Raw genomic sequence first — 22,735 nt, 5'->3', positions numbered from 1 at the left:
TGTTTTACTGTTTGGTTTCAGATGATATTGGTTTGGTTCCTTTTGGGTGTCATTCTGTTTCAAAAATGAGGTTGTTTATAGCACAGACTTGCTGGAAGGCTGTGACTATGAAAGGGTATTAGTTTGAGTAGATTTTGCTGTATTCTTGGAAAGCTGTATATAGTCATGTGTCAAGAATGCAACAGTGGTCATTGTCCAGAGATGGCCACAGCCATTATGGTTGGTATAGGTACGTTCTTTGACCCTCGGGAAATGACATTTACTCACTGACACACTTCTCACATGTCCCTTTGTCGAGGGACACTAGTTGTATTATACAGATGTAAGAGATTTGTATTATTTACTTTACAATAGCAGAAGATGGCCTTGAAAAAGTAGTATGCACTTGTAGACTAAAGAATTCTCCCACCTTTCCTGCCTGCCTGAAGGATCCATTGGGCCCTATTGTTATATAGACAGACTATACTTATATTGTTGCATTCAGCCCTTTCCCCTTTCGGTAAGGGTCTTGAGTTGAATGTTTCTCTGGGCAGCTAAGCCTTGGCATCCACAGTCTTGTTCTAAGAGTGGCATCTGGCATTGGGTTGGTTTAACTGAGTCTGAGGTTTCTCTTTCCAGGCAGAGTCGATGGCTCAGCTATGACCACATGCTGCTGCTGCCTTCTCTGCCCTGCAGGTCCACAGGTGACATTAAGGCATTCTGGCATTTACCATTTGGAACCTGTACTTGCTGGCAAATGTCAGGACTTCCATATAGGATGAAGACAAATGTAGCTGATCATCCTCCCCATCCCTGAAGGAGGCCAAGGGCGTTGTGGGTAAATTGATGTGTGGTACATTTCCCTTAGTTCTGAGAGAGTATACACAAAATTTGTATCCCAGGCTTCGGTGTGTTTAAGAATTCTTATTTTCCCTCGCACCTCCTTGGTATGACAGTAAAGATGCTGTATGGATAAGGAAGTGTTTTAATAATCACTTCTGGATTTCATTAGATTAGAGTTTAGACAAGAGTTCCCTTCCTTGCTCTTTCCCTTACATTTATGAAAAACTTAAGTGGAGACTGCCGCTTTTGGAGCTGGGGTTATTGCAGTGACCAGATCACCATCCCATGTGGACCTGGCGGCCTTCCCAGCTTCACCCAGGGTTAGACCTCCTGTTCCAGGTCCTTGCTTTTTTCCCTCCATTTTGTATTTTAAGACCCAAGATTGGTTGTTACGGAAGAAAAAGTGATAACTTAGTTAAATTTGTTCCTCAAAATTACTAATGTTTAGTAGATTGAAGAAAATTTAGAAGACTGTTGCTGCTGCTGCTGCTATTTACTTTGTTTATTCTTACCTTGCAAACCAAGGACTGAATTATAGTTGGCTATATGCAATTTAGTATACTATTGCTTAAATTACATTCACCTTGAATCTCAAATCTAACTTAACCACAATCTAACTCAAAGTGATTTAGGAAAGATGCTTCCATAACTTTAGTCTTTCAATTGAAAAAAAAAAAGTTGATGAGAAGATACTGTAAACACTGGATTATCCAGATCCAGAGACTGGTTACTGTATTACATGGGAGACCATTACCTTGTGGCTTTCTTTAGGAAGTTGCCTCTCAGTGGCTTTGAGTGGCACAGTGGAAAGGGAGAGTGAATCAACAGGCCTGTTCATTGCAGGATGACTTACTTACAAAGATGAAGAGAAATAGTCATTAGCAACTAGATAGCAAGGAAGACAAACAACTTCTATGTCAACAAGAGCCATCAAATAGAACATACATATTTGAAATTATTTTACAGTGGAAACCTTTTAATAAAACCTTTAGAAATAAAAATCTTGCTTTTTCTAGGTCAAATTGAATTGTTAAAAGGAATCTTTTTTTGTTTTTTAAATCTGCCTTTCTTCATCTCTTAATTGGATTCTTCCTAGTGTAACAGCTTGTACAGAATTCAAGATGTGTGTCTCATGTAGTAGCTACACTCATGGAATCGTGTCTGCACTTTGGGATTTGCATTTTTGATTATAAATAAATCATAGGAGAGTAAACATGTGCTAGCTGGTTTTGTGTGTCAACTTGACACAGGCTGGAGTTATCACAGAGAAAGAAGCTACAGTTGGGGAAGTGCTTCCATGAGATCCAGCAGTGGGGCATTTTCTCAGTTGGTGATCAAGGGAGGTGGACCCCTTGTGGGTGGTGCTATCCCTGGACTGGTAGTCTTGGGTTCTATAAGAAAACAGGCTGAGCAAGACAGGGGAAGCAAGCCAGTAAGTAACATCCCTCCATGGCCTCTGTATCAGCTCCTGCTTCCTGACCTGCTTGAGTTCTAGTCCTGACTTTTTTTAGTGATGAACTACAGCATGGAAGTATAAGCTCAATAAACCCTTTCTTCCCCAACTTGCTTCTTGGTCATGATGTCTGTGCAGGAATGCACAACTAAGACAAACATTATATTGGGTTTCATCTTGGAGATAAACCATACATACACTCCTACCTGAATCGAATGTATCGTGGAACATTTTCTACATTTGAAGCTAGGGCTCTGGACAAGCCTGAGTTGTTGTTCTTATATCCTTTAACTTAAGGTCCTACAGATTTTCAGCAAGGGGTTGTTTTGGCATGCAGATTATTTTTAAAAGGCCCCAAAGTGAAGAAAGCCAGTATAATTAAACAACAACAACAACAACAACACACACACTGATATTAACCAAACCTACCCTTCAAATAATAATCTTTGTAATCTTTATATGGTGTGTTGCCTTTCTTCCTATTAATCTACAAAGTTGATAATATACACCTTAAATAAAAATAGTATTAGTCCTATGTCTGACCAGTGATTGGGTTAGAAAGCCATATTTTTCATTGTCAACAGTCTCCAACATTTGAAGTGATTTCATTATGTAATAAGTTAAAAACAATTGCAGGTCTAACCCTTGCTTTTTCCTACAGTGTAGGTCTGTTTAGGATGATAACTGCAGTAATATCAGTTGTAAATGGGACTTACCCAAGGAGATGGGAGTCAGTTAAAAATCGCCTCCAACCCATTGGCCTGTGTGCATGTCTCAGAAGCATTTTTTTAATTGCTAATTGATGTAGGATGCATCAGTGCATTGTGGGCAGTTCCATCCCTAGGCGGATGGGCTTGGACTGTGCAAGAAAGATCAATGAACAAGCCAGAGGCAGGAAGCCTATAAGCAGTGTTCTTCCTTGTTTTCGTGAAGCCCCTGCCTCTGAGTTCTTCCCTTGGCTTTCCTCAGTGATGGGCTACAGTCTGTAAGTTAACATAAAACCTTTCCTCCCTAAGTTTATCACAGCAACAGAAAGCAATAGGCTTTGCTAAGACAGAATAGGCATGCTGTAATATGCCCACGTGGTGTGTGAATGCTATGTGTCTACAGCAGAGCATGAGACTTCACATCTTTTAAGCAGTTGCTGGGGTTTTTTCCGTTTTGTTTTGTTTTGTTTTTTGTTTGCAGTTTTGAGGCTTTAGAACATTGTTTCTCAAAGTGTAGTCCCAGATTTCATCACACTTAAGAAACTTTGTATTTCAAGACTGAGGAGAATGAAAAGGCAAACTACAAGCTGTGTATCTTTTAAAGGATTTGTATTTAGAATAAAGAACATTTAAAACTGATTAATTAGGAGACAAGCCAATTCAAAATGAATAACAAATTTTCCCAACTGTCCTGGAAATGAGTCCTCATCCTCATACAAGGGCTCTGCCACTGAGCCCAGCTTTTTTTCCACATTTTATGTTGAGACAAGGCCTCACTAAGTGACTCAGGCTTGCCTTGAACACACTATGTAAACCTAGCCTTTCAGAACATGTGGTCCTCCTGCCTCATCCTCGCAAGTAATTGGATTACACGTTCATACCACTAAGTTGTGCTAAAGATTTCATTTTATGGGAGGAGGAGGAGAAGGAAGAGGAAGACGTAGTAGCAGTAGTAGTAGTTGTTGCTGTTGCTGCTGCTGCTGCTGCTGCTGTTGTAGCCAATAGAGTGGCTTTGGTAAAAACAAACAAACAAACAAAAATCCAAAAAACAAGTATCACCAAGGATATGAGTTTGCCATACATTGTACCTAGATGATTTCTTGAAAAGTGAGAAAAACATTCAAGGTGAGACATGTATGGCTTGTATGCACAAGAGAGTGAAAGTGTTGTGGCAGTAGTATTTATGAACCAAAGCAGAACTAGCTAGTCATACAAGTTTTAAGATGTGGTATATTTCTAACTTTGAAATATTCAGCAATAAGAGGAGACATTAGAACATGCACATTGACTAAGATGGCCAAGCAGTGTGTGCTTGCATTAATATAAAGTGTACAAAAACATAAGCATGTAGAGAAGGCACATTAATGGGTACCAGGACTGACAAAGGAGAACTGAACCCACATGTAGTTACAGATGATTGTCTGACGTAGGAGCATTCTGAACTTGTGGATTTCTGTAAGATTGTACATTTACTACAAGTTACTGAGATGTACACTTAAGATAGCTAAGTTTGTAAAATGTAAATTACATGATAAACATGATAAACACCTCTAATACTCTCTGGCACTTGAACACTTGGTCCCCAGTTGGTGGCTTATGAGGTGTGGCCTTCCTGGAGGAAGTATATCAGTAAGGGTAGGCTTTGAGCACCATTGCAGGGGAACTCTCTCCTTTCTGTTGTGGCATAAGATGTGAGTCCTCAACTTCTTCTTCCTACCAACATGCCTTCATTTGGCCTCAATGAACTATAACCTTCTGAAAACATAAACCCAAGTAACCATTTTCTTATATAAGTTGCCTTGGTTGTTATATTTTATCAGAGCAATAGGAAACTAGTATTTCTAATAAAACCTTAAAACCAAAACTGTGCTCCTGAGACGAGCCGTACCGGCTCTGCCAAGGAACTTGTTAGCAGTGCAAATTCTCAGTTTCAGTATAGCAGAAACTAAGGGTGAGTTTCTAGCCATTTGAGTTTAACCATGCCTTCTTGCTGATTCTTATACAGGCTGAATTGTGAGAATTGCTACTATAGAATCCAGAGAAGTTCATTGGAGAGGTGGGGAGAGTATTATCTAGTTTTTGTATATTCAGTCTGCACTGTTCCTGTAATTGCAAGAAAGGTTTAAATTAAGGGTTGTTCTAGTAGAGTTAAAGGAAATTACAGGGCAACGTGAGTAAAACTAAACTTCTTTCATGTTGTTGATGTGTCCCCCTAAGAAGCTTTATGACCGTAATGTTTGTGTACCACATGTTAGTAAATTCCTGTGCTCTTTTAGGCTTGCCTTCATTAACGAACATCGCATAAACAGCTTCGTTTACCATAACAACGGTGGAAGTTTAGATCCTTGAAAGGAATTATTTTTCCTAAATATTTACACGGTGTAATGTAGCAGAGCCAGAAGTGTGCAGTGATCCTGCAGAAGGGAAGATGTGGGTATTGATAAAGAATAAGTGGAGCAGCTGTCTGGCCCCTGAGCTCTCCTCCTCTCCCAGCTACACTGCGCACGCAGGCTATGCTTCTAAGCCACACTTACAAAGAGGCTTGCTCTAGGGCACAGCTTACACATAGCATGTGCTTTTGGGATGCTTTTCAGCATTGGCTGGATACCCAGGAGGAATTCTGATGGCAGAGGCTTCTTCACAAGGGCCTGGTGATCCAACCTGAATACTCTTGGAAAGTGGTAGGTTGAACTTGTATCTAGAGTCTTTCCTGTTTGGGGGTTTGGAGAAGTTGATGTGGGACCCCTCTGAGAGGATGCTTACATTCCTTTTGTGGGGAAATACAAGTGTTGGATTGGATAAAGTAGCTGTAAAAGAGGGAAAGAAAAAGAGGAACGGGAGCCAGTGTATGGAAATGATAACTTGAGCTCCCTTGTCTGTGGAATCGGGGTTGTGAATAGTAGAAGAAAAGGTTAATTAAAGAGTGTGGGGCACACTTTATTGCTGTAGATGAAAGAGTTGAGCTTTCGTTGCAAACTCTTCCTCTGTATCTCATCTTCTCTCTCTTGCACTATGTCCTACTTGGTGTGTTCTTTGTTTTTCAGACATAGTCAGCTGTAGCCCAGGCTGGCCCCCTTGATTCTCTGCTCGGCCTCCCCAGTGCTAAGACTGCTGGACTCACCACCTGTACTCTTTCCTTCTCTTCTAAATTAAATTTCCCCCTCACTCACTCACTCTCTCTGACTGTGTGACTCAATCATTTGTCTAGTGTTTCACTTTTACCATCTTAGCTAGAGCTCTTACTACTCAGAAGTAGGTTATTGAGCTCTTACTGGGGTGTCAGTACTATATTCTCTCTGCCTAAGTTTCTGAGTTTTTGACATCTGGCTATACAATAAAGAACATTTGGAATAACTTTAATTGAAAAAGACTATAGCAACCTGATTTCAGCATGCTTATTACTAGACAAATTTTCCTTCATGCAGTGATGGTAAATTGTGAGGTTGATAGGGTCTAGAGTCACCTAGGAGATGAGCCTCTGGTTACTTCTGTGAGGGGTTATCTTAATTAGGTTAAGTGCATAGGTGGGGTGGGGATGAAAGGGTTTTCAAACTGAAAGAAAGAGGATGAAGGTATGGAGAAGAATTGCTGTCTCCATGTGGAAGGCACGCAGGAGGAAGGGCAGGGACTTCTGTCTCTGCCCTCCCACTGCAGTTGCTTATACCTCAGAGGACACTCTCACTCAGGGTGTCACTGTTTGACCCATGGCTAGTGTGGATGTTTGTATGCAGTTTAACACATTGAGACCTCACGTAGCTCCGTGGGTGAGCAGAAGCCTGTGATGCTCTGCCTTAGGTTCTTCGCTTCAACGCAGGCCTTTTTTTTTTTTTTTTTTTTTTTTGATTCTTTTTAAAAATTTAGATTCTACTTTTTATTCATGTGTTGGTGTCATGTCTAGTTCCAGGTCCCCTGGAACCATTGGGTGCTGGGAACTGAACTCCATTCTCTGGATGAGTAGCAGGTACTCTCCTACCTGCTGCACCCTGTCTCCAGTCCTTTAAAGACAGTAGCTTAGACATGGCTCCAGTCTACAATACTGACAAGGCTAGCATTAAGTTCCTGTGCCTTTGCCCCCGCTGCCGTGTGTCGGGGTGCCAGGCAGGAGCAGAGTGCCCGTTTGCTTGCTTTGTTTTTTGTTCTTGCTATATTTTGTTTGTGAATAGCATGAGAAAATTTGTTGCTAGTGCTATTAGGAACCTCAGACTCCAAGTTCAGGTTATGTTTGATAGTTGTTAATTTGGATCTGCCCCTTTAAGGCTTCTTTTGTACCTATAAAGTGTTCTTTTCATCCATAGTGCTGTGAGACTGCAGGAAAATTAACCTGGGAACTTGGTCCTGTTAAAATTGCTCTGTAGGCAGCTGAAAGAATATCTACCTGGGAATGCTTGGGGGTCTCACTCTGTAGACTCTAAACCTACCCAGGCTTGCGGTGGATCCTCTGCATGACACGGCACCATTGATGATGATGTTCTCAGGAAAATAAATGGTCGTTATTTGGAATAGTGCTAGAACTTATCCCGCTTGGTAATTGAGGAATTGTTCTCAGCTTGCCTGCCACCAGATGGTGCTAGAGCTACACACCAAAAGGCAAATACAGCTGTAATGCAGAGGTAGTGTGCTTTCCTTTTCTTTGCTGACCTTCCTGGCATGCTTTGGAATGTGTTCATAGTTAACCTTGTGAGCAGTGAGACAGTTGATCACCGAGGATTCGTTAGTGATGGAAACTTAGGGCCATGCAACTCGTCCTTCCTATAAAAGTTGTCTTGATGCATTTGCTTCTCCTCTGGCCTGTGTGTAAAACTGACAGCATGAGCTTTCTGCTTCCTTTTAAGTAACCACGAAAACACCAAGTTTACAGTAATCAAAAGGTGATGTTCAGAGGTCATTACCAACAAAATATGTCTATCCAGATTGAAGTCAAAATAGAATAATTTAAAACTGGGTACATTTCAAAATATCAACTATTGTTTAGTAGCAGATTTCCTTATCAGTTAGCAATTATACTTCAATTTGAAGGTTTTTTTTTAACTTTACAAATAAATATGACTTGGGTATTGTGGAAAATAAAAGGAATAATTTTTGTTTAGGTATTACTCACATATTACATGAAACAATTTCTTTGTTTATACATATTTTTAAGCTAAACTTGTTATGGTTATACAGTTTTATGGTTAGTTTTTTCACTTAATTTATCATGAATATTTTACATGAAATCAAAATCTCTTAGGACGATAATTTTGATTGACAAGCTGGTTTTCCATTCATTGAATCTTTAATGATAGGCATTTCAATTTTCATTTATTTTTGGTCCCTTCTGAACCAGAATTTATCTCTCTATGTTTTTTTACATTTATTTCATATTAACTCTAAAAAAATATATTTCTGGATTGGGAAGAAAGGATAGTTTTTGTAACTTTTGATTGAATTTTTATTTTATCACCAAGCTTTATAGTTAAATATCCTTACCAGTATTTGATTTTTTTTCCCCATCATTGTCCTGATCATCAGCAGATTCCCTCTGCTTTTGTTAGTGGTTGGTTGATTGTTTGGTTCTTGAGCCAGGGTTTCCCTATATGGCCTAGACTGACTGTGATCTTGCTACCTCAGCACCCCTCACCCCCATGCTGGAGGTGTGGGTATGTGCTAGCATGCCTAGCTTGCTTACCTCAAAATGATTGAGAACGCTCTGGACTGGTGAGCTCTACTGAACAGAGGTTTTAGAGAGCTTGGTTGTAGTCCTTAACATTCAGTCCTAGGGCCCCTTCTGTTTGTGGAGTTTGAATTTTAGGTTTATTACGTGTTCTTGAGATATAAGCCAATATCCATTCATACTTCATAACAGACTACCTCATGGGCAGAGCAGGGAGTCGCTATATGTGTTGTTAGTTTCTTTTAAGGGATAATAATACTAAACAAAATAAAATAAGATGAAATAAAAACTGACACACTCAAGTTAGACCAGACAAACAGCAGGAAAAGAGTCCAAGAGAAGACACAAGAGTCAAAGACTTTGTGCTTCCTAGTACTGAGATTAGAGTACACAGTCAGTTTCTCTATGAATGTTTCCAGCCTGAAAAGTTGCAAGAACTATGTTTAAAGAAGTTGTTTTGAAGACTGGAGTGGAATGTAGCTTTTCAGTGTAGCAGAGGTGTAATACATGTATTTTCGGAAGGCAAAAGGAAGGAAATACATTCTTAGGAAGAATTACAAGCACACCAGTCTGTTTTACGGGAAGAATTCGGCCCTTGCAGTTTTTTTTTTTTTTTTTTTTAACTTTTTGTTTTTGTTTCTTTCCTTTTTGTTTTTGTTTTTTTTTTTTTTTTGTTATCTCAGTCACTACATTTTTATTTAAGCAAATTATTTCTTAATTAAATTCTTCCATTAACCTAAGGAAGGAAGTAATTTATTTTAGACTCAAAGAGAAGAGGCTGCTCATGCAGAAGCTCCCGGCCTTTCTACTAGATGTGAAAGAGAGCTGTTAGCACTTTCCCAAAAGCAAAGGCAAACCAGCCTTTGCTTATGCAGAGGTTCTCACTCTTTCTTCTTCCTTTTGTAAAGAAGGAAGCAGAAGGCCTCCCTGTTCTCCTAGGATCCTAGTTACTAAGAGAAGTACTCACAGGCCAGGCCAGAAAGGCTTGATCAACATACAGTCTGTCTTGTGACAGCTGAGAGATTTCAGTTCTCTAACTGAAGTATCTCTTTAAAAAAAAGAATCAATTATTGATTTATGGTGTATTTTATTTAAGCAACATTGGGTTTTATTTGGGGATTAAAATATAGCATTTTTATTTAGAGAGTTGTAGGGAAAATTTTTATTTAGAGAGTTTTAGTGAATTGAAAATAATTGTTTCTATATTGTAGATATTTGACTTTTTAGGTTATGAAGTTGTAACTTGGATTTTTTTTTTTAACATAAAGAGACACAGATAACCCCCAAAATAGTGTTTGGGTAAAATGTTTCTAAAATTACCTATTTACTTCTTGAGACTCATTACACTGGATGATAGCATGTGGATCTAAGGAGATGGGACTCCGTGTCCATGTCATACTTCTGAAACACGCCTTTTTACAACACAAGCACAAGGTATCAGATGTCTCCATTTAGGTGTTTGTCTTAGCTGTATAATTTAGAAGGAGGTCATTATACTCTGAGAATCTTAAAACATTAGTTCATTTACAACTTTCTCACTTAAAATTGCCCCAAAGAATAAGTTCTGATTACTCCCGTTGGCATTATGTTCAAATAAATACAGTAATCAGATAACTATGATATTAAGTTTAGAATACTGGAGAGAAACTTGCTTTTTAAATATAATGCTCCGCACATCTTTGCAGATGATGCTTTCACAAAGCTCGAAGTTGTTTTCTTCATGTTCCTGAGTTTTACAGGCCGTCAGCATAGTTCCCTGCAGTTGGTTGGGAGACTTCCACTACACAGAAAGTGCCTGACTCATCTGGCATGGGTTCTGCTGAGAGCCTGCTTTGGAACTTAGAACAGGAGTTGGAAGCTGCAGAGGACATGGTAGTTTTTGTCCTTAGTAAGTTCTCTTGGTAAAAATTGTCACCCTCTGATTTATTTTGATTTTACATACATACATTTCCTAAGCCATATATTATATTTTATATAATAAATATTTTATAATAATAATAATAGATATTTTTTATCTGAGTAATTTTCCTTTAGTTCACTTAGCTTTCTGACCCATGATTAGTACTTGACCGTTTATTGGGTCCACACTGTTCAGTAAATATGGCATACAAAATTTACTACATTTTGTATTGATTTAGTATTATTGTTAATCTAAAATCTTTGGGTGCAATGTGTCACATCTGTTTTATATTCCTATGTTGAAAAGAAGTGGCAGTATGCAATTTGGAGGAATATTTATTATCTGAGTATTTTTCTTTACAAAAGTTTTCCCTCAGTTTGTTGAGAATTATAACCCCCAAAAGAAAGTGAATCACTTGGCAAGTTCTCAGGTACCCAACTACTAAAGGCCAGTTAATTAAAATTTTAACTTACCATTTAAATTCACTTTACTTAAATAGTTGTAACTTTGGAAATTTCTGGGAATAATATAAATTATGTTTGTGGAAAGTTGTTTTTTTTTTTTTTTTTAAATATCCTTTTCTTTTAATAATGGGTCTGGGCTACATTTCATTGATAGTTACAATTTTTTTAGAAAGGACTTTATTATCCTGAGTGTTGGTTTGTGTTGAAATGGTTCTTTCCATATCTGGTTACTAAATAGTCTTCTCCTGTGATAGTTTCATAAACCTTTTGAAGATTTTGAATTTTCTTAATGGCTAGTTAACCCATTTCCCTAGGGATCAGTATACATAAACTTGGCATTTCACATGTAGTCTCAAATAAACCTGAGTCTCGCTGCCCAGTCATTCAGAAGCCAGTTAGAAAACTGCTGTATGGAAACTGATGTTTGTCCTAGTCTGTGACATCAGCTTCATCTTGCTGTGCCAATGCATGGATTTTACATTTTTTATTTTATTTATTTATTATTATTGTGAGACTATGTAAGCACATATGTCTTTTAAAATGCTGGTCAGAGGACAGTTTTCAGAAGTCAGCTCTCTCTTTTGCTGTCCTCTGAGTTCTGGGGATTAAACTCAGGTTGGTTGTCAAGGTTGGTGGCAAATGCTTTAATCTGTTGACCCATTTCATCAGCCTGTGTTTTCTACACCTTGTTTTATTTAATGTTGCATTTTATCTTTGATCATTATGTAGTAGAAGATAAGAATAATCTGGATCTTATGTTGGAAGGAAAAGCACAGTGCCTTCTTATTTAAACTTGGTCTCAAATTAAGGAGTTTCATTTGATCTTGAAAATGCTTTAGGTTCTAAAGAAAACAAACTCACTTTCTCTTTGGGTCCTAGGTGAAGACACAAGGAGAGAGTTACGAGTTCTTAGGGAGCTGTTGTTAGGAAAGTAGATCTAGGAGAGGTGCTACACAAAACTGAGTTATCTTGTTAACAAAAGCCAGGCAGTTCACTGCGTTCAGCCATGCTTTTCAGCAGCAGTTCTCCTACTTCATGTCTTCAGACCCTAGAGCAATGGTCTCCACCTTCCTAGAGCTGGGCCCCTTTAATACAGTTGTGCTGATCCCAAACGTAAAATTAGTTTCATTGCTACTTCGTCACTGTTGTTTTGCTACTGTTATGAATTATAGTGTAAATGTCTGATATGTAGGATGTCAGTCCCTGTGAAAGGATCGTTTGGTCCCCAAAGGGATTGTGAACTGCTTGAGAACCGCTTTTCTAGAGTAATTTCAAGCATTAGTGACTTGCAGTTGTCACATTTCAGTACAGAGTTTTCCATTTGATTACTTAGTGTTTGATTATTAGCAAAGGGCAGTATGTTAAGGTTTATCTAAGTGTCTCTTAGAGGGTTGAAGAGGAATTTGAGAAGCCCAGAATGAGAGAGGTTGCTAAAAGAGGAATAAAGCTTAATCACTGACAGGATTCTCTTTGAATCTTCACACTGAGATGGCCATGTGGCAGAGCTGAAGGTCTTACGGTTGCATAAAAATATATAATGTGCCTTTGCTTTTATGTCATAATTCCAAATGTTTGATTAGGCACATGCTTGTCAACCAGTGTACAAAAGATGTCTGCAAGGATGTTTTCACTGTGGTTTGTAGAGCACTGGGAGCCACAGAGAGGAAGAGTATGATTTATTTAGTTCTTTGATTAAGTAAATGATAAGCGCCATCTTTAGTACCTGCCTGAGGGAGAGCTTCCAGTACTGACCTCCCAACAAGAGATTGGTGGGCAGGTGGTCTATCTGACCTTTCCTTTCCATGTATGTTGTTATGCACATGACATACGTATAACCTGGTAATAGTAGAATAGTGTTTGTGGTAATGGTTCTTGCTACAAGTCCACCCATACACTTAACTACCACACCTATGACTCATGATTAAGATGGAAATCATAAACTGTACGTCAGGCATGCCCACTAAGCACAAGAGAAGCTGAATATATTCTAGCAACTCTGAAGTTGGCGTTAGGGGAAGGTGTTCTTTGTGTTCATTTAGAAATGTTCTTGTTGCTGAATGAATGAGTCCTGGATGTGAGCCTTTGTGTTTGCTATCCAGAAAAGCACAACTTATCCAGGTAAGCACAACTCAGTGCTGCTCTCTGTGGTGGGCAGTCTGTGCTGTGGCTATTGTCCAGCTCTTCTTGCACTGCCTAGTTTCTCATGGTGGATGGTTGAGAAAACAATGTTCCCACTTTCTATCTTTTCAGCATCGTCAGTGAAGCAGGGGCCTCTATCTACAGTGTCAGTCCCGAAGCTAACAAGGAGATGCCTGGGCTAGACCCTAACTTGAGAAGTGCAGGTGAGAAGCCATGACTATCACACAGGATGGGATTGAAATATTTTAGATCTGTAAATGTGACAAACTAAATATCTTACATGTCCATGAAAATGTAGAAGCTTTGCCACATGTACAAGACTTGGTGCATTTGTAAGTTATAGACTAAACTAATACTAGGAATTATGAAAAGTGTGAGCAATGGTACTCTTCTGTGTGTAAATGCCTTGAAGTACTCTAGAAATAGTGAAAGTTCAACACAAAGTCTTATTAAATGCCAGAGTTCAATACTAAGGAGAATCAAATGATTATAAAATGATTATAATCTTCTTGGCAGTGAGTAGCATAAATGTGAATGCAGTGCCAGTGTGTCACCGCACAGACTTTTGTGAATGCAGTGCCAGTGTGTCACTGCACAGACTTTTGTGAGTGCAGTGCCAGTGTGTCACCGCACAGACTTTTGTGAATGCAGTGCCAGTGTGTCACCGCACAGACTTTTGTGAATGCAGTGCCAGTGTGTCACTGCACAGACTTTTGTGAATGCAGTGCCAGTGTGTCAGCACACAGACTTTTGTGAATGCAGTGCCAGTGTGTCAGCGCACAGACTTTTGTGAATGCAGTGCCAGTGTGTCACTGCACAGACTTTTGTGAATGCAGTGCCAGTGTGTCAACGCACAGACTTTTGACTTGTGGCTCAGGGTCTGGCCACTGAGCACTCTATCTGGCCTCTGCCTGGGGCTTCATGGCAAGGCCTTGCTTTAAAAAGCTGCTTCGGTTTAAAAAGCCATACCTTCCTTTTATTTGTACTTGGTTGCTTTAATGTCTACAGTGTGAAATAGCTAAAATTTTGTAATAGAAAATTAAAATACTTTGAGAAATCCAGGAAAAGTACTTGGAATAAATACAATTTTACATCTGATATATAAGTTTTCTATGCAGTGGGGAATATTTATGCCACTTTTTTAGAAATTAAAGTTTCAATATTTGTGCTTAAATATTTCACTGACTTTTAGAATTTTAGCTCCATAATTTTTGAAAGTTTTTGTATAAAATAGTTAAATACAAAAGATTCTGTTTCATCTTTTCAGTTGATTGTTGAAATAAGACACTTCCTTGGCTAAATTATCTTCTAAAACTGAAACTTTGCTTCTTCTGCAATGGTCTCCCCATCACACCAGCCAGCCTCTTTGCCATTCCCCTCATGCTTACCTTGAAGCAGTGCGAGTGTTGACCGTGGTAGGAGTGGGAAGCCACCAGAGGGAACCTGTCAACTAGCCTTTCCTACCCAGAGTGCAGGAGGCACTGCACACTGTCACCACAGTTGCCCCAGGGACATATAATCATTCTTACCACATTACAGATGAAGAATCTAGGGCTTCAAGAGGCCATACATAGTGTACTTGTAATATTTGTGTCTAAACTGTCTGAATAAATGATGAGTTTTTTTTTTAAATGTAAAAGAATTGCCAAATTTGGCTTTCTCTTGTAATGGAGTGTTGGGAGGAATACTTTTGCCATAATTTTTGAGAGGCAACAGTTTTCCCAGCCACTAATGAACCTCTGTTTCTTCCTAACTACCGGCCTTTGAAGAAGAACAGTGTCATAGAGTCCTAGGTGGAGACAGATCACAGTGTCCAGCACTGTCCTGTGAGGGTAGAATGTAAGAAAGAAGACAAGCTACTGCCCAAGACTCTTGCTTTGCTTTCTCAATGTTAACTGGCAGTGTCTGTGATTCACTACAAGTACACCTTCCTTCAGCTTGCGCCTGTACAGAAGTGATGGTGTTTAATTTATTCTGAGTCAAAGCATCTTACCAAGCCACTCAAGTCTTCAGAGTCTGTCCTTAAAGAAAATAGTCAAAGAAACTTGGTCTCCGTTGTGGTTCCTCGGCCCCACTTCCCTTTTCAAGTCTTATTTATGTCTAACATTTTGCACTTTCCTAGTAATTGATGCTGGGGATGATTTCATACTTTATTTCAAACCTCAACACCTAGGTATGGATTTTATCTTTAAACCCTTTTATACTTTAGATGTGGTTTCTCCCTGGATTAAAGTATTAGAAGTTTGGCAAGGTATGGCAATTTTGATAGATGATTGAACCTTATAGAACTGAGGCCCAGCCCTGGGTGTTTGAACCCATAAAGCTATCACCTTCAGTAAACACGAGTCTTCTGAAGTGAGTTGCTTTCCATAAGAGTTCATTGTTCTAAAAGGAGGCCACACATGAGCTTTGACCTTTCTGCATGCCATGGTTGGTTTTGTTTGTTTTTGTTTTGTTTTGTGTTTTACTTTCTTCCATATTGTAATCCATTCCATCCTCACCAGAAGCCAGATAGATGAAGCCAGTCAATCTCAGGCTGTTTAACTCTATAGCTGAGAACTGAATTTAAATGAGCCTCTTTTAAAAATTAATGACCCACTGTTAGGTATTTTGCTATAGCAACTGAAAACAGACTGATATAAATTCTGTATTGATTGGCTCTGTTGTATTTAACAGAATTGTAACATTCTAGAAGCATTAAAGCATATCTAAAATGTCCTTCATAAGGATGTCCTTATCAGCTTATTGAAAACAGTTGTTCTTCCACCAAATGCTTGTGTCTCTTACAGTAAATATATTACATATGAGAAGCATTAACATTGAACTGATAGAACTTGTAGATTTCTGCGTTAACATAGTAGAGTGAATATTGCCTTCATTCTTTCCCTTATTTCTGAAAAAAATTTTTTTTGTTTTTTTGTTTTTTGGATTTGACTTTTTTGAGACAGGGTTTCTCTGTATAGCCCTGGCTGTCCTGGAACTCACTCTGTAGACCAGGCTGGCCTCGAACTCAGAAATCCTCCTGCCTCTACCTCCCAGAGTGCTGGGATTACAGGTGTGCGCCACCACCGCCCGGCTCTGAAGTTCTTTTAAAAAATGGTAGAAACACGAGGGGAAAAAAACAAGGACAAAAAGAAAACTGAGAAGAGAATATAGCAGCAAGTTTTGGACCTGAAGCTAGACAGATGAGTAGAAGTGAGCCAGCAGCTCAGACCAGGTTGAATCTGAAGAAGGCACAAGTGTGGCCAGCAGCATTTGTCATAGTAGCCAAGGGCTGGAAACAGTCCAAATGTCTAGCAGCAGATGACGAAAGAAAGAAAATGTGTTTCCATACACTGGGATATTATTTAGCCATAACAAGGCAGAAGTGCTAAAACATGCACACCATGAATGAAACTTGAAAACATTAAGCTGGGTATAAGGAGGCAGCACAAAAGATGGTGTTCTGTGCAATGGCGTCAGTAGGAAGCCTGTGGAATAGGCAGATCTATAGCGAGAAGCAGCTAGGTGTGCTTGTCAGGGATTAGGGAGAGGTGGCGGCCATAAAGTGACCATCATTACGTTCAGGATTTTCTCTTGATGTGATGAATTGAACATTTGAGAACTTGGTAAGGTAACCACACAACTTGAGTATAATAAGTTGCACTGAGTTTGTCTTTTATTTAAAATGCCTAGTGTAGTAAATTTCAGTTCAACCAGATGGCAGCAGCAGACATCTGCTTTCATACAGTGTGATTGCTTGGTTCTGTCTCTGTGAGATTGGAGGCTTTCTCTGAGCAGGTTATATGGAAGGCCCTGCACTAATAGATATAGTCAAATATTAGAGTGGGGATCCCTGATGCTAGGGAGGAGCCTTCACAGATGTCAATCAATATGCTGCTCAGAAACTTACAAGAGAGCTGAGCTTTCATGCAGATTCTTGACCTTGTCTGACCACTCAGGATCAAGCCTGCCCGAACAAGGTCCCAACTCCTTGCCTTTGAGTAAACTAGGAGTTAATCATAGATCCCTCCTGTAAGAAAGCCCTGTATTATTAAAGACCTTGGCAGAAGATAGTGGGGGAAAGAAGTTCCTTGGAGGAAATAGAAATGACATAGATGAGAGAAATGAAAAGTCCAATTTCTCAGAATAGTAAAAACATTTTCATCATTTGAGGGGTATGCGCATGCAACACAGATATGTTACCTTTATCTTAGACAAGGTCTCAGCACTTTGGAACTTATGTTACCTCTGCTGCAGCCTCCCAAGCAGCTCCAGAGCCAGCTTAGAGACAGAAGAAACATTTTCTATTAATCGTAACAAACTCGCCTTGGTTGAGTTGCTACCACCATTATCACTGTGAAGCTGTAGAAACAGTTTATCAGGTCTCTGCAGTTGTTAGATTCTTGTTCAAAATAGCAGTTATTTATCAGAAGGTCAGGATTGCAGTCTACTTGCTCTGAGTATTCAAATTATGATGTAGAGAAGATTGATTTCCTGTGTTCTCCTTCCTAGTTAGGTCTCTATTGCTGTGATAAAGCAGCGTGGTCCTCCTGGGGAGGGAAGGCTTTATTTGGCTCACAGGTTATAGTCCATCATCAGGGAAGCCAAGGCAGGAGCCTGCAGGCAGGAGCTGAGCAGAGGCTGTGGAGGCCTGCTGTTCACTGGCTTGCTCTCCGTGGCTTCCTCTGGCTGCTTTCTTATAGAACCCAGGACCACCTGGCTGGGCACCACTGCTGGGCAGTGAGAGGGGCTTTCTCAAACCCAGAAATGCCTTAAAGATTTCCTTACAGTTCACTCTGGTGGAGTGTTGTATTAACAAAACATCCTGGCTAGGACACTTTCCGGTTAGAGGGAAAGTGATAGCATGAGATGAGAGTTACATTTAAAAAGAAATACTTGTCTTAGGTACTGGTGTATTGTTGTGAAGAGACATCATGACCACAGCAACTCTTATGAAAGGAATCATTTAATTGGGGCTGGCTTATGGTTCGGAAGCGGCTGGAAGCATGTGTAGGCACAGATGGTGCTGGAGAGCTAGTTGAGTTTGATGTCTGGGTCAGCAGGCAGCAGGAAGAGAGGCACTCGGCCTGGCATGGACTTCTGAGACCCCAAAATCCACCCCTACTGACACACTTTCTCCAGCAAGGCCACACCTCCCAATAGTGCCACTCTCTATGAACGTATGGGGACAGTTTTCATTCAAACCATTACAACACTCCTATTTAATATCTTTAAATAGTGAGACAAAGTTTACAGACTACTGCTTACTGGAGTTTGGGGGCAATAATTTGGTTTGCTCTATAAATTTTAGGATTCTAAATATTTCTTAGAAAAGAAAGTCCCAAAGCCTGGAACCTGTTTTATCCTTAGACCTAAGACCTATTATGGAAGGAGAAGAAGTGTTTCTCTCAAGGCTGCTGAGGGTTTTGATGAAGACATCCATTGTCTCTCATTGTCTGCATATTTTTCAGTTGTGGGTCTCTGTTAGTGCCCATCTCTGCAAACAGAAGCTTCTCTGATCTGTGGGTGTGGGAGTATGTCATTAGGAGTTGTTTTATTGCTATGTTCTTTTAGCAGAACAACATACTGGGCTTACCCACAGGGCCCATGGCCTATCTAGTCTCAGATTCTTGACCATTTCAGCATTTTCGAGTATGGGATAGATATCATGGAGTAGGCTTTAAACTCAAAGATAAAGTGGTTGTTACTCTCATCACATTTATGCTACCATGACACTTATGTTATAGTCACACGATGTCACCCCACACTTATGCCACCACGACACGCTGTCACCATCACACTATACCACCAGACTAATGCCACCACGACACGATGTCACCATCATACTATATCACCAGACTTATGCCACCATCACACTTATGTTACATCACACAGTGTCACCATCACACTTATGCCGCCATGACACTTACTTACGTTACAGCTACACAACATCACCACCACACATTTGCCATCATGACATGATGCCGCCATCACATTTATGTACCATTACGGGATGCTGCCATTACACCAGTACATCTTGCAGTCAAGTCACTGTTTGAGGTTGCAGGGCTTGTAGCTGAGAGATATTATTACCTTTCTCCTCTAGTAGCATGCTGGGTGCCTTCCAGTGCCATGAGCAATAGTCAGTAGGGGACAAGCTTCTAGTTAGACATAGTTCTAGTTAAAATGTCTCCATATTAGATGACATTCATATGTGTAGTTTTTAGCAATAGGACCTTACCATCAAGTTGTGGAGGATATCACAGTAGCTTGTGGTATTTGGAGTTTCCATGGGGCCCCTTTGGTCAGCGATTGAACAGATGTAATGCACACCTGGCACTGGATGTTTGGTGTGTCACTGTCTCCCGTTCCTTGGCTACTCTGTTCAGGCTCCTTTCTTATATGTATGTATGCATTTTAGGAAGTTCTGCAGTAGTAGGTTTCCACACTTCCAGGTTTCTTGATCCCAATTGTGATGGTGAGAAAAGGTTATGATCAGAGCCAGTAGGTAGATTCCAGAGCATACTCTGTTTACAGTCATATTTAAACCTCCCAAGGGTATTTACTTGCCAGCATAACCTGGCTGCCTTTATGCAATACTCTAGCATCTACTCGTGATCACCATGTTCTATTTTTATTAAGAATATTAGATATATCATATCAATAACAGTGCAAGATATTTGAAACAAATCATTCTATATTCTTTAAAGCTTGAGGTACTCAACATGCCTTATTTAAAGACTGAACAGATAATTGGGTGAGTTTAGGAGCAAGATGCTTTATTTATTTCTCTGAATCTGTAGTCTTTTCCATGAATGTCTTAGAAATGCCCAGGAGTCTTAGATATGGTGGTTCATGTCTGTTAACTCAGCATTCAGGAGGCCAAGGCAAGTGGATTATCATGGCCACATAGTAGGTTCCAGGCCCCAGCCGAGGTCACAAAAGGAGACCTTGTCTCAAAAATAATAAATAATGCCTGACATACATGCATGTGCGTACACACACACACACACACATATGCCGACACAAGTAAGTCTGAAATCTTGTATTCATTCCTTTTTGCATGGAAAAAATGAACTTTGAAACTTAAATTGCAGTGTCTTTGGAAGTGGGCACTAGAGGGTTAGGATTAAGAGTTCATATCATGAGGAACTAACCTAAGTAATTATCTGAGTACTGCTTTTTACATTAAATCATACTTGTTTTCTGATTCTGTTTTTTCAGTTTCCATAGCAAGGCGTGTTCAAGATCCATTAGCTGAGCTAGTGAAATTTGACCCGAAGCATATTGGAGTTGGAATGTATCAGGTAAAGCAATGTGGATACTGAGAGTCTGCTTAAACCTGACATTGTACTTAGCCATTACTAGAAGTAGATTTCCATTTTCAAAGCCTATACAGTTTCAAGCTGTCAGGGAAAGAGAGATTTCTTCTTGCTTTTTCTTGTCTTAATTATTTTGATTAAGTTTTTAAATTGGCTATAGTTAGATTTGAAGACTTTGAAAACATTAGTCCAGGTGTGATGGTGCATAAACATTAGGTTCAACTAGGTACTTGATTTGGAGACCTGGTCTTTTCAACTCTATTATAAAAATTGGAAGGAGTGTGGACCATTGAAGCATATGACTCTTTGTTTAAACCAGAATGAACTCAGTTGTTACTGGTCTTCCAGGAACCTCTGGTGTTTACTGTGACCTTGTCTGCATTCATTTCTATTTGGTCATTATTAGTTTTGGATTTTACCCAGAGTAGTTTAAAGTCTTGTAGTTGTTGATACATTGCCATCCTCATTATGGATTTTGTTAGTACTGTATTTTCAATTCTTGAGCTTATATACATGTACTGAATGATTGAGGATAGCAGTGAACCTTAATGATGGAGTCCTGAAGGCTCTGTCAAAGAATTCTCCTTTTTGTAGTAATTCTTTGCTAAACTGTGCATGTGATATTCACTTGAACTCCTAGCTACTCAATGAGGCTGAAGCAAGATGATTCCTTGAGTTCATAAGTTTGAACCCAGCCTAACCAATGTGTAAGACTTTGTCCCTCCCTACCTCCCAAGTAGTCCTTGTTGTTGCTATTGTTGTTGTTGTATAGTTTGTTTTTTGATAGAGGGTCTTACTGTAGTCTAGGCTCCCTAGAAAGCATTATGTAGCCCTGGATGGCCTCAAAATCATAGAAATCCTCCTGTCTCAGTCTCTTAGTGCTGGAAATATAGCCAATCCTGGCAGGAAAGTACTTTTCAGATCTAAAGTACAGTATTTTCCACTCTAATTTTCATGGGGTTGAGTGGCACTGCATTATACTTTTTTTCTAAACAAGTATTATTAAGTCATGGCTTTTGTGTTACCAGAAATGGGAGAATCTCCAAAAATCATTCCATTCTACCCCATTATTTGACAGTAAAACAAAACCAACATGCTGTGCCCTAGAAGTACACAGTGACAGAGTTTGGACTGATATGTCACCTACATTGAGACTCAGCTAAAACTATTAGCATTTTATGCTAGCTGGTGGTAGAACCAGCTATAGTCTTGTGATGGTTAGTGTTGGTTGGGTTTAGAGATGCCTTTGAGATTGTTGATAACACTGCTATATGTCTATAGATACATTTCCAGAGAAGGTTAATAAAGAGAAAAGGTGTGAGTTGTTTTGTTTTGTTTTGGTTGGCTGGTGGTTTTGTGAGTGACATCGCCTAACAGACTAGCGTACAGAGGAATGTTGGAAGAAAGGCTTCCTGCTTCCTGGCTGCCTTGAGGTGGACCACATTGCTCCACCATTCTCTCCCTGTCAAGTAATGAAGTTTCTGGAACCTTGGGCCACATGAATCTTTCTTCCCTGAAATAGTTTTGCTTAGGTGTTTTGTCACAGTGATAAAAATCTGACAAAACAAGATGAAAAATCAGAGCAAGAACGGAGCATTGTAGAAAAAGACCATGTAGCTACAGCTCCACATACAAGCCGTTTGTTAACACAAAAGTGTGATGCCAGGTGATGGGTTAGGGAAATTATTTGCCATAAATTCATATGTATTATATGGCAATTATGTATTTTACTATTAAGAATTTTGATTTATTTTCCTTGTTGGTTTGTATATATTTACATGTTAGTTTATTTGAAACATTTACATAAACTATATAAAGAGCATGTCTGTAGCATGGCACCATTAATAATGCAGGGTTTTGAGCCATATACACTTGAAGTGCTCATTATTCCAGGCACTGGGATGATTGACTAAGAATTCAGTGCTTCCATGGGCACTATAGCAAAACGCTGTCTCAAAAATAAACAAACAAACAAAATCAGATTTTTTAAGGAAGATCTATTAACATGAGAAATTATTTTTGAAATGATCTATTTAAATTACACAAGGTTGTTAATACAGAAGTAAACTGAATTTCAAGATGAATTTGTGAATTTCTGTTAAAGAAGACAACATCTGGCAGGCTGAACATGATGAGAAATTTTTTATGTTCTTTGATCTTCAGTTTTCTATACTGAATATATATTCTGCATTTTTATTATAAATTATTTATTTATTTATATCCCAGCCTATGGACCATTTAATATGAAGTCTTCATACAATACATCATAGTGGGACTGACTTTCTTTTTAGTTGGG

The 22,735-nt window shown here is 39.3% G+C and overlaps 1 protein-coding gene across 2 annotated transcripts in view; it reads left to right on the top strand.

The window, feature by feature from the left end:
• Srbd1 (S1 RNA binding domain 1) overlaps window positions 1–22,735 on the top strand; it is a 174,793-nt gene that overhangs the window by 83,095 nt on the left and 68,963 nt on the right. For both annotated transcript variants that reach the window (XM_052186509.1, XM_052186511.1), the window contains exons 15-16: window positions 13,247–13,338; window positions 20,342–20,424. In XM_052186509.1, the coding sequence (XP_052042469.1) occupies window positions 13,247–13,338; window positions 20,342–20,424 (175 nt within the window). The remainder of the gene's footprint in view (window positions 1–13,246; window positions 13,339–20,341; window positions 20,425–22,735) is intronic.

Source organism: Apodemus sylvaticus, chromosome 6, assembly GCF_947179515.1.
Source record: "Apodemus sylvaticus chromosome 6, mApoSyl1.1, whole genome shotgun sequence".
NCBI classification, from domain to species: domain Eukaryota; kingdom Metazoa; phylum Chordata; class Mammalia; order Rodentia; family Muridae; genus Apodemus; species Apodemus sylvaticus.
The sequence above is the reverse complement of the archived record's forward strand: the minus strand, read 5'-3'. Positions and strand labels throughout refer to the sequence as shown.